At 37.0% G+C, this 12941-nt stretch overlaps 1 protein-coding gene across 4 annotated transcripts in view; it reads right to left on the reverse strand.

Moving 5' to 3' along the window:
• Window positions 1-12941, reverse strand: part of LOC113066086 (double-stranded RNA-binding protein Staufen homolog 2) — a 131371-nt gene that overhangs the window by 115474 nt on the left and 2956 nt on the right. For all 4 annotated transcript variants that reach the window (XM_026237713.1, XM_026237712.1, XM_026237710.1 and 1 more), the window contains 4 exons: window positions 12005-12212; window positions 10687-10817; window positions 10377-10536; window positions 8341-8476 (listed from right to left, as the gene is read on the reverse strand). In XM_026237713.1, coding sequence (XP_026093498.1) covers window positions 8341-8476; window positions 10377-10536; window positions 10687-10817; window positions 12005-12203 — 626 coding nt within the window. In that variant the 5' untranslated portion in view covers window positions 12204-12212. Of the gene's footprint in view, window positions 1-8340; window positions 8477-10376; window positions 10537-10686; window positions 10818-12004; window positions 12213-12941 lie in introns of those variants that run through there.

Genomic DNA, 12941 nt, shown 5'->3' on the forward strand with positions numbered 1-12941 from the left:
CATTTGCTCTGACGCCCCTCGGAACGGAACGAGATAACAGCGGAAAAGGAACTGTTGAATCTAAGAAGGAGTTGCTGGCCCAGCCTTCTGATATGAATGTGAGTTTTGGAGTGATTCATACTAACAAACCACAAGTATGAGGCTGGACCACAACAGCTGGGCTGACCATGAGACCTCCAGAACAATGAGCTAGCCTGACACCGCTCCAGCTCACACAGAAAGACCTCATTTGACCCGGGAGATCCATTACATGGAGCAGCTCTGCAGCTGGGTTGTAGATGACTGCAAACATGCTAAGAAACTGAGATGCAATCAATCAAATGGAAATAAAGCTGAAATTAAATTCAATAATATAATTAGATCGCAAAAATTACATATGTTGCCTTGGTGAACTGGAAACAAATGAAAACTAAAACTTAAATAAATAAAAAAATATTTATATATATTAAACAATGAATAATAAACCTGACTTGTAATATTTATAAAAAAAAAAAAAATTACTTAGAAAACATAAAGATAAAATCAAACTCAAAATGTTAATTAAAACTGTATATAAAGAATATGTAAATGACACTGGTAACATATCAATTATGCTTATTTAAAAATACTAAGAATTTAATAACACTCTTAAACCTTGAATCTCAAAATTAACATTCATTTTTCACATTGTACATTTTAAATATTGTAATGCCCCCATTCAGCTTTTTATTTTTACACATCTATTTAAACACTTATTTCCCCAGCCAGATAATAAAAACAGCAAAATAAATAAATACTAGGGCTGGTATGCGATTAAAATTTTTAATCTAATTAATAACATGATGTGGTGATTAACTAATCTCATTATTCGCACATAAAATTTGGAGAAATAACTCTGAAAAGATCATTTAAAGTCATTGTTGTGCAATGAATTTATTCATTCCTTTGATTCGTTCAAATGGCTGATTCATTTAGGAGTGAAGTAAAAGGTTCTTTATGAATGGTTCATTGAATCATTTGCTTTGACATACACCGATCGCTCTGTGCAGCGCCACTTCAAATCCAACGCGACTAGGGCCAATGATTCAACGCGCCAAATGGTTCACCAAATTCGTTCAAAACGTGGATTGAGAAATTAATGTTGCTCGGGGATGAAAAGTTCTGATTTGTCTGTATATTTTGGTTGGCAAAACTGAGCAAAACGGTCAACATTGTGTCTAAAATAACAGAATATTAACTTCTTAATGAACTGTTGTATAAGTGACGTGACATTCAGCCAAGTATGGTGACCCATACTCAGAATTCCCATACTCAGAATTTGTGCTCTGCATTTAACCCATCCGAAGTGCACACACACAGAGCAGTGGGCAGCCATTTATGCTGCGGCGCCCAGGGAGCAGTTGGGGGTTCGATGCCTTGCTCAAGGGCACCTAAGTCGTGGTATTGAAGGTGGAGAGAGAGCTGTACATGCACTCCCCCACCCACAATTCCTGCCGGCCCGGGACTCGAACTCACAACCTTTCGATTGGGAGTCCGACTCTCTAACCAATTATTATTAGGGATAAGTTAAGTTAAAGGTGGTGTTGGTGCAGTGGATAAGACACATGCCTTTGGTGTGAGAGACCCGGGTTCGAATCCACTGTGAGACACCAATGTGTCCCTGAGCAAGACATTTAACCCCTAGTTGCTCCAGAGGCGTGCGACTTCTGACATATATAGCAATTATAAGTCGCTTTGGATAAAATGAATAAATGTAAGTTGTTGGCCTGCCTTATATTAGTCATCAATCGACTGTATGAAATGGCAGATGATCCACATAGGTCTGGGGAGGGACAAGTGCATTAAATGCATAAATAATTTTAACGTGTTATTTTTCGCAACGTCTTGGCAACGACTCACAACAGCCAAACATTTTGCTCTTCATTAAAAGCATAAGTCCTAAGTGAACAAAATTGTGATCCGTTAGGTATTAAAAGTGCATTAAATTAAAATGAAAGTTGAAGAATTGTGAACCGTTCTGCAGTAAACTAAGAGCTGCACATAAACCTTTGCTTTATGAGTTACTGCCAGTTTGTTCTGTTGACACAATTTCCAGCCTCAAGGCCTCAAACAGAAGCAGGGCCAGGGTCATTTCTGCATTTGATACTGATATTGGGTAAATAAGTGATTATTCTGGCAGCTGCTTATGAGAGGAAGTCCAGCACCCTAATAACACCACTTTTATTCAATTCTGGCAGCCTCGTGGATGTACGTCTGGATGCAGACATCATATTGCTGGAATGCTTAATGGATTCCCCAAAGTCATGTTTGGTAGGCCTTTATAAGATTACAATCCTGGCCACTGGTTAATGAATACTTAGGTGTGAAATGACTAAATTATTATTAATGTGACATCATACAGAAATGAATTGGAAGTTCAGTGCTGTTGCTGGCCAAGTCTTTAAGAAAGTGTCATCAAGTAGATGCTTGATAAGACTTTACAGGGGATCTGTCTCTGCGGCTCATCTAGCTATTCATGTCTATCAGCCATTGCCGATGGACGACCCCTGGAACTACTGGTTTTGTCTGGTCAGAGGAGAACTGGACCCCATACTGAGCCTGGTTTCTCCCAAGGTTTTTTCTTCATTCTGTCACTGATGGAGATTTGGTTCCTTGCCTCTGGCTTGCTTAGTTGGGGTCATTTCATCTACAGCGATATCGTTGACTTGATTGCAAATTATTGCACAGATACTATTTAAACTGAACAGAGATGACATCACTGAATTCAATGATGAACTGTCATTTTGCATTTTGACACACTGCTTTCCTAAGTAATGTTGTTCAGTTGCATTGACTCAATCTTTTTTGTTTAAAGCGTTATTTAAATAAAGTGGACTTGACGTGTGCATGATCCTTTTTTAGTTTCACACTGACTTGCGAGATTCGTGATCGCACGCACTCTTATACTATTGAGCAGCACTACTTTATGTATTGCAAAACATGAAGCACTTTTATTTCTGAACAGTGAGAAAGTGCAGAAAAGGGAAACGTTGCCATATGGCAAGACCTTTGCATTGAGGGTTAACAGCATGTGTCTGGCTTGAATGGCTTAACTGTCAAACTAAATAAGTGTTCAATGGATAAATGCAAACAGTAATTCTCAAAACACTCTTTGGTGAAGGGTGTTTAAAATGATACCTAAATGTTTTCTCAGTGTTTCATGAATTCCTGGGAGGCCTGAAGGTTTCGTCTGCAGATTTCATAATGCAGAGCTCTATTTTGGACACAAGAGTCCATTTATGTCTTAACACTAGTCATGGTCACCTGCTTTATCTTCAGCATGCCTGACAGTGACGGACATCATTCCTAAAATATGACTCAAATGTTACAGGAAAGATAAATCAATTCCAGTAAGCAAAGATTTCCCCTTCACCAAAATTTCATTTTGATGATAAACAATGAAATACTGAAAGCAGGAAAGATAGTGTACTGACTAGACAATGTATTCTAAAAGAGTGTTTGCTCATGGTTGAGGGATTAGGTGCAGAGAGAAAAGCACCATCCTTTCACCATCTTATTAACCATGCCACAAACATAAATCATCATTTGATTTTCCCAGTACCCTCAGAGAATCTCAAAAAGAATAAGCAGGTGCCAGAAACGAGCTAAGAAAAGCACCCGGTTAAAAATGAAACAACTTTTAGTTGTCCAGACCAGGATCATACTGACAGACAAAGCATCAAGAGCAAGAAAGAGGTCTCAAAATGATATTAATTTCTCTCTATCTCTGCTCTTCGTCTAGGGTTGTCTGGTACATAGTAGAAAAAAATAACATTTTTAAAGTTTAGCAAATTTCAAACCCTGTCAAAAATATACAGTAACTGCACAGTTCAGTCCGTTTGAATTGAAACATAAAGGGTGTTAAAATGCAATGCGTGATTTGAGAATGAAAACTGTGATGATTCCGAAAATTAATCAGATTTTTATTACGATTAACAATGCACCGAAATTACTTCTATACAGAAACACTGAAACTGAAATTACAGTTTTTATTTAGCTGTAAACCGCAAATGAAAATACAGATTATTAAATACCCAATTAATTGATCAACTTTATTTAAAAATCAACACTCAAATAAAAACTGTTGTATACATTAAATTGCACATAAGCCATATTTTGTTATAAAATTATGTTTCTATTTTAATTCATAGTTAAAGCTGCAGTAGGTAACTTTTGTAAAAATATTTTTTTTACATATTTGTTAAACCTGTCATTATGTCCCGACAGTAGAATATGAGACAGATAATCTGTGAAAAAATCAAGCTCCTCTGGCTTCTCCCAGTGGTCCTATTGCCATTTGCAGAAACTCCATCGCTCCCGGTAAGAAACAACCAATCATAGCTGCGGTCCTTAACTTTGTTTGTGTTCAAAATGTAGAAAAATGTATATAATTAGCGAGTACACCATGAATCCATTTTCCAAACCGTGTTTTTAGCTTGTCCTGAATCACTAGGGTACACCTATAATAAGTGTTTATATTCAGACTATTTTAGATTGCTTCGGGGAAACCGCGGTGGAGTAACCCAGTACCTTTGTGATTCCTCATAGACATAAACAGAGAGAAGTAGTTCTGGCTACGATGTTCTTCCGCAAGACGCAAGCAGTTCTGTTTATTAACTGCTAGAGTGTCAAAAGTTCCCTACCGCAGCTTTAATGAACCTCAACATTTTCTGACTGAATCCAAAAATGTATTTTCAGTTGCCAAAATTTTGGAGTATCTCAAATTACTCATACCCATAAAAAAAAGCCATCTAAGAACATGGAAGAAAGAAAAAAGGTTGCTCAGACACACACCTTGCAATAATATTTAAATAAATATCATACAATATTAAGGGGTAATTATTTACCTGAATGTATATTTAATGGCCGACCTACCATTTGTTTGTATGCAGTTATATATTTAGTATGGATACTGCTATACCAGAATCAAGGCAAAATCTGGTATTGAGCCAACCGTACCTCAGTGCCACGTTATCTTTATTGCAATCAAAACAAACCAAGGTGCTGATTTGGCCCAGACAGTGACATATGTCCACCTCCACTCCATGCCGCTCGCCTAGCAAACTCTCTTCCTCTGAGCTTCCAGTCTTGTCAGCCACAGCTCAATATCAGACCAGGAAATATCACTGGAGAGGCTCGGCAGCAATTATCTTCATTATTGTTACAGTTGAGCAGCGACGCATCCTTACTGCCGTGCCCAAATGAGAGAAGGTGAGGTCGTCCCGGAAAAGACCCATCCAAATTTCGACTCTGAAAGAATGCAGGCACTCCCCAAAGAAGATGAACACAGGATGTTGTTAGGAACACAAAGCCTGATGTTAGTCACAAAGAGCAAAGGCCTGGATGGATGAGGTAATTGTGTGATGCTACCTGACTGCAGCTCAATTGTCACATGATTGGATAAGCTGAGTTAGGATGAGAGTGCAGATTTGGTCTTAGTCTAAATAAGCTGGGATAATAAGTACTCTTGGGTACATGATTTGGTAGTCGGAAAAGATGCTTTTGTTCTGCACCACTGCAGTCTCAATGGACTGAAAGAAGATATGGACTGTGAGTTGATATATCTAAAAGCCAGTTAGCCAGGAGTGTAATGAGAGTATGTAAATAATGTTTACATCATTCATAAACAAGCTGAAGTCTTCATCTCCAAGTCCAAGGATATAAAATTCAAAAGTTTGGGGTCTATAAGTTTCCTTAAGAAATTACACAGCAAGGATAGATTAAATTGATCAAAAGTGACAATAAAAACATTTATAATGTTACCCCGATATTTAGATTCCAAATAAATGCTGTTATTTTGAACTTTCTATTCAAAGATCATCTAAAAAAAAAAAACACTAAAAAAAACACAAAAAAGAAGCACAACAGCTTTCAGCAGACATAACAAAATATATATTGAGTACCAAATCAGCATATCAGAATGATTTAAAAGTGTAAAAAAAAAAAAAAAAAGCCTGAGATAATGCTGTTGGTAAAGATAAAGCAAAAATAAAAATAAAAATTTCAAAATAAAAATTTTTTTTTTAAGTCTGAATATGCAAAAAGCAGACCAGCACAATATTATTTGGAATGGAGCATTTACATGACATTTTACGAATTATTGCTAATGTTAAACATTTATAGTGACTTAAGTAGGAAAAGCAAATTTTTTTATGTATTCTAATATATTTCTTTAACACAAAATACCCCCCCCCCACACACACTTGTTTTAGTAAACAAAACAAAAAAGCTTTCATTTAGTTTTCATGACCAGAACAACATTGAAAATAAACGTTTGTCACTTGTTTCTAACACTGGGATCCTTCAGAGCAATATGCAGAGCTGTAGGTGCTACACCAAGCTAAGAAAAGCACAATGTTTGGCTCACATTTTACGATATTTAGGTATTAAGGAATAATAGCATCTATGCCACATCCTCTTTATTACCTCGGCCTGTCAATTCCTGGTGTATATAATAACATGCATCTGTCTACGGAAGCATAAATCAAGCTTTCTCTAAAATTTCAGAACTCATCTTAAAAGATTCCTCATGATATGACACCTTTAAAGGGACAGTTCACCCCAAAATGAAAATCCTGTCATCGTTTTCTTTTATGTTCATCATAAGAAAGCAACTCATACAGGTTTGGAACGACATGAGGGCGAGTAAATGATGACAGAATTTTCATTTTTGGAATGAATGAACTACGCCTTTAAGTACCACTGCATAAATCAAAATAGTTTTTGGCTAATCAATACCTTTTCTGATTAAAGCATGCATATTCACATAAATCTGTCAATGCTCTAAATCACATAATCCTTGAACCCACTGCAGCCATGCCATTATTCTTCACCATAATGAACAGTACAGACACAACATCGATATTTTACTAAAACCATAAATTAGAGAGCTTTAATTAATGAATTCTACAAGGCCTTTAGCACATCTGAGAGGATCTGTGTTGAATGAGGAGAGGGCAAAAGACTTAAAGGTGTAATTCATATGCAACACCCTTAATATCTACAACAGTCCCCCATGGTGGTCTCCGGTCAGGCTTCACACCAAAATGATGTAATCGCTCAGAGGATCCGATTTACTTTGGCTCCTTGTTGTATTACTATTTCAAAGACTACATCATAGAAATTCTAGATGTGCAGCGGAGAAACATGTATACATTTTTCCCACTAAATGACTTACACGCAGGCCGCTTTTTGATATCAGGTTGAGATCTTAGCATTACAAGACTCGGGTTTCTCACCTCATCTTTGTTCTCACAGTGTCCATTGAGCTTCAATCGAAAGCAAACGTCTAAATAAAAGCTTCAAATGACAGCTGGATTAAGGTGTAATGTGCTTGCTGGAATGTAATGTAGTTTTCCGATTAGCATCGGCTTCTCGCTGTTCGTTTCTTTTAGCCGATGAACACGTCAGTGTTGGCATGATTCTTTTCATCCTCACCGGTTTAGCCGGAATAAACCTGACTAACAAATAGCGATTCAAAGTTTGCAGGAATATAAATCAGAGGTTTTAGATGCAGAGCTCAAATCCTAGACATATATGAAAGTATAGTGATTTATCGCATAATTCAAATGGGACAGATGCTATCATGTGGCATGCCTTCATCTTCAAAAACTATGAGCAAAACTATGAAAGGTACTACAAAAAACAACCCAGGCTGCATAATTACACGCGAGTTCACTTGCAATCCATGGCGACCACAATATGTGCTGTAAATTATTGGCCATCAAGAGCATAAACCATTAGAATACAAAAAAGACATTTATAAACCAAACACTCAAACTATGAAGTCAAGTCAGTTTTTTTTTTTTTTCAAAAGAAAGCAGAGGGATCTGAACACATCACAGCATCGTCCAACCGCATGGGAATATTAATCCATTTCATTGTGTTTACTTTTACATTTCTGTTTGGGTGCTGGGTTACCTCTTGATGTGAAACATGGGGAAGCAAAGTCACAAGGGCTGAGGAAAAAATAGAGCAATACTGCCACCTAAAGGTAGAGAGCTCTTTAAGTTCCTATAGGTTGTCCTCTTGATAAACAATCAAAGCTAAGTACAAAATCACAGATAGGACATCTTCATCATTAAAATGTTGAATACAGGGGTCAATCTCTAAAACCAGACAGTTAATCTGAGTATGTTTGATAAAACTCCAGTTTGACACCACTAGGTGGCAGCAAAGGCAAATAATACATCTACCAGAACCATACTACTGTAGAATGTAGTTTAAAGAATCATTATAACAACTTTCAGCACTTTCAGTGCTTCAAAGACAGGAAAGTCGAGGTTCTAAGAAAATCACATATCCACAGGCTGAAGGACGTACCTCTGGTTGAACATTCCTCTAAAGTTGTAATTGGCTCTGTAGTTGGGAATGGGTTTGGGGTCCAGGGGTCTGTAGATGGCTGGCTCCCCTCGCTTCATGGCCAAGCCATTCAACTCCACTGTAGGAGTGATGCTGCCTGCCAAAAGGAGATCAATGTATCAGGGACTCCCCCCGACTTCATAGAACAGTCCACTTGGAAAAACAAACAAAGTGAGGGTGTATTTTGACTTAGAAGTCATCTTGTGTTTCAGGTCAACCTGGCATTTAACCATTAAGCTTGCTTATGTAGGTCCCTATGATTTGTGCGATGCACAAAACGCTGACAGAATCGCGGGATCCAGTCATAAAAATGGAATTCACAGTTTAACGCGGAATGTCACGGAATTTGTCAGATTTGGAATGAATTAATAAAAAGTAGGTCATTACATTTAACTCAAATCACGATATGGACTAGTATCTGTGAATAGTAAGCTGGAAAAGTCGATTTGAATATGAATCCTGCATGTTCTGCATGTTCGCAGAAGCGCGGTTTCGTCTATTACACATGAGCCCCTTTCACACTGTCATTCCGGCAAATACAGGGGTAAAGTGTTCCGGCAATTGTTCCCGGGTCGCTAGATTTTGCACTTTCACACTGCCAGTGATGACCCGGGATATGTGCGTGCTTTCACACACAACCCGTAAAGATCCCGTAACGACACGTGACATCAGCGCGTGACGTGTAATGTACGAGTAGAAAACATTAGGCACATTACACTTTCACTGAAGCAAGCAAACGATCTCTGCGTCAGCGCGGAAAGTGAAACTGATCTCTGCTTCATTACAGTTTGCAAATATTTTTTCGTCGTGAATGTTGATCTTCCTTCAAAACAGCCGGTAAAAGAGTCGCGTGATAACGCGCCTCATCACTTCGACACAGAATTAGATCTGCCTTTTGTTCACACAGCGCTCCTCCCGGGTTGAATCCGGCAATGTTACTATGTCCCCAACCCGGGTTCAATGTGGGAATCAATCCCAGGACGTGGTTGCTTTCACACAGAAGGCGACCCGGCAATGTTCCGGCAATATGCCGGGTCAGACGTGCAGTGTGAAAGGTGCTATGCAAGCACGCGTGATGCTCACTGTGATTTCAGCGTCTGCGGTCTCTCTACACGAGGAAGTAAACTCATGAGGAACATCTCCAGAACTGTTTTGAGAGTAACTTCATGAGCATCTGACCGTTTGATTTGAGTAAAACTAGCATCTTATTTCATACACAAAACTGACAAAATAAAAGTCCAGTTTAATTTAAAGACAAGTATTTGCCAGAAGTGTATTACTATTGTTCGGCAGAATGTACATAGCCTACTACAACAACAAAAAAATCACACAACATGTTTCAATTTTAATAGTAAATCCCCTTTGTTTACCAAAAAATTATGTTTCCTGAATTTTCAGTAATAAAAAGATAAATTAATGTGTTATGCCTTCATTTGATAACTAGAACAATTTTAAAACACAACAGTATTTTTGAAGGGGAAAAAAGGCTACTGTAAGAAAAAAATGAACAAAATAAGTTTAAATAATTAGACACGCTAAAACACAGAATTAGGTAACAATAAAACATACAGTGAAGAAAAAATTTAACATTTCATAGGGCCCTAAACATGTCATTTTTAAACTTTTAATAAATTGATGTGAACATGTATAAAGTTTCCTGATTATAATTAATTAGACATGCTTTTTGATTAATAAAATGTAAATTTAACCAGTGAACATGTATAAAGTTTCCTGATTATAATTAATTAGACATGCTTTTTGATTAATAAAATGTAAATTTAACCATTAAAAAAAAGAGTCGAGAAAAATGAAAACAGAAAAAAACTGAATCAAGAAAAATGTAAATGGGAAAAAAATAAAAAATGGATTTCATAGGGCCCTACTTATAGGCTAGCAGCTATTAGGCATTATAATCTGAAATGTTATACAGGTTTATAGGGAAAATATTACAAATGAAACTAACTTGCCAAAACCAGATCCTATAAATAAGTTGGTACCTGGGTTGCTGTTGCAGTCGGCTTTAGGTGAGCGAGGCAGCGGCCGGGGGAGGACGCTCTCTGTCAGGGCCTTGGTAGCTGCGGAGTGCTGAGCCTTTTTGATGCTGCTGCCTTCTGACTCCCATACCTGGTTCCCCAAGCACAGCTGCACCGTGAAGATCTGCACACACAATCCAGCAGGAGAGCTAGGATGATTGCTTTCAGGATGTGCAAAGCTAATTCATGTACCATTACATTTAGGATGGATTTTCCAATACATTTGTAATGAATCAATACACCAGCCTTTATCACAGTTCCTCATTAACAGTACCTTAGCATGTGCTGGCCCGTTCTCATTCAGCAACTTGTATTGAGGTTGAATCCTGTTGAAACGGGCTAACTCATTCACCAAACACATGGGAGTTTTCTCTTTAGGGTTTGCCATGTTTTCTTGAGGAGGGCCTGTCAGAAATAGATACAGCTTCAACACAAGCAAGAATGAACAAAAGCATGTCAGGTTTTTCACAGTATTACTGTTCCAAAAGAGATATATACAGCACATGATACAGGTACACCACTATTAAAAAGATTGTTGTTAGTGAGTTCTATTTATCAAGAAATTCATATTTTTTATTCAGCAAAGACGGATTAAAGCGAATGAAAATTCTGTCATCATTTAACTCAAGCTGTATGAGTTTTTGCTTCTGTTTGGCACAAAAGAAGAGATTCTAAAGAACTTTGTAAACTAGTTGATAATATATGCACTGACTTCCATAATATGAAAAAAAATGGCTACCGTCAACTGTTAGTTTACCAACATTCTTTAGAATCTCTGCTTTTGTGTTCAACGGAAGAAAGAAAGTGGAGGGTGAGTAAATGATGACAGAATCTTCATTTTTTCCTTTTGAAAAGCTGTTCTTTTGAAGTGTCTATTCAAAAAAAAAAAATGTTTGACAGTTTCCACTAAAAACATGAAACAATTATTTTCAGTAAGAATAATAATAAATGTTTCTTGAGCACCAAATCGGCATATTAGCATGATTTCTGAAGGATCATGTGACACTGAAGACTGGAGTAATGATGCTGAAAATTCAGCTTTGCATCACATGTATATTAACAGAAAACTGATAATTTAAATGTGTTTTTTTTTTTTTTTGATCAAATAAATGCAACCTTGGAAACCATAAGAGAACCAAGATGCTAGTTTATATAAATGTAACCATTTAAAACCAAACAAACATCTTTTCGTGAAAAGTGTTGCTTGAAAACTGTGTGTGTGCCATCTATCCTTCAAATAATGGCACCTGGTTTCATATTTTGCTATCTAACGAATCAAATGTAAAAAAAATAAATAAATAAATAATGGTCCAAATGCTTTGGGCCCACTGTAATAATAAGAGTTCATTTTGCCATTTTAACATATTAAAAATAAATGTAAACAAATGTCATTCCACTGAACTGACTAATAAATGTTAACCATTATGACTGATGCATATTATGATCGGATGTTTCCACTAGGTTATTCGATTTAGTTTGTTTAGATTAAGTGGAAACCAAAATCCCTGTGACATAATACAATATACACTGTTTTCCCCAAACATAATTTGCTTAGTAACAAATGGTTCTGGCTGTATGCAGCGTCCCGGTACCTGACGGGCTGGCTGGTACAGTGGAGTCCACAAAGCCAGAGGCAGGGCTGGGGCAGGTGGGCGTTGTGGCTGGCACTGTGCCATTGATGGTGGGCTGCAGACCCAGAGCTCCTGGGCTGGGCATGGCCACAGCGGGCGCAACGGCGGTCAGGCCAGGTCCAGACAAGGGGGCTGATGTCTGCACTTTCACTTGAGCCATGCTCTATCGCTGTTCAAACAACATGATTTAGCACGAAACAATCTTTCTCAACGTCAATATTTAGACTGTAGTTTAGTAGTTTACATGAAAAACGTCCTTTCCACTTCATTACAGGACAGACATGATCAAGGCCCTGAAGCTATTCCAAACTGAAAGGCCAAGCACACTATTTTTAAAACAGACAATCATGTAGCAATTTTAACTCAAAGTTAACAGGCGATAATAACACCAGTATTATGTTTAAAAATGTCAAAGACTGCTGTGAAAGACTGCATTACTTTCATAACATTGAAGTGTATTCTCAACAAGCACTTCAATTGGATACAACCAAAAAAAAACTAAATCTAAAACAACTACTAAAATTGTTATTTAAATAAAACTGGTTAACAGTACAATAAGGTTTATTATTAAACATTTGTTAGCTACTTTAACACGAACTAAGCATGAACAAGATTTTTACAACATTTATTCATCTTAGTTCATGTTAGTTTCAACATTTACAAATGCATTAGCTATTAATTATTGTTAACATTAGTTAATGCACTGTGAATTGGCTATTTCCATCAACTAATGAACAAATACTGTAATAAATGTATTGTTTAATGTTTGTTCACGTTAGTTAATATATTTACTTAGATTAACTACTGGAAGTTTATTGTAAAGTGTTACCTAAAACTGAAGAAACGGAAATAAAATAGGTTTTAAAAATGTAAAATAATTTTACTTTAACTGAAAAAA

The sequence above is a fragment of the Carassius auratus genome, chromosome 49 (genome assembly GCF_003368295.1).
Source record: "Carassius auratus strain Wakin chromosome 49, ASM336829v1, whole genome shotgun sequence".
Lineage (NCBI taxonomy): Eukaryota > Metazoa > Chordata > Actinopteri > Cypriniformes > Cyprinidae > Carassius > Carassius auratus.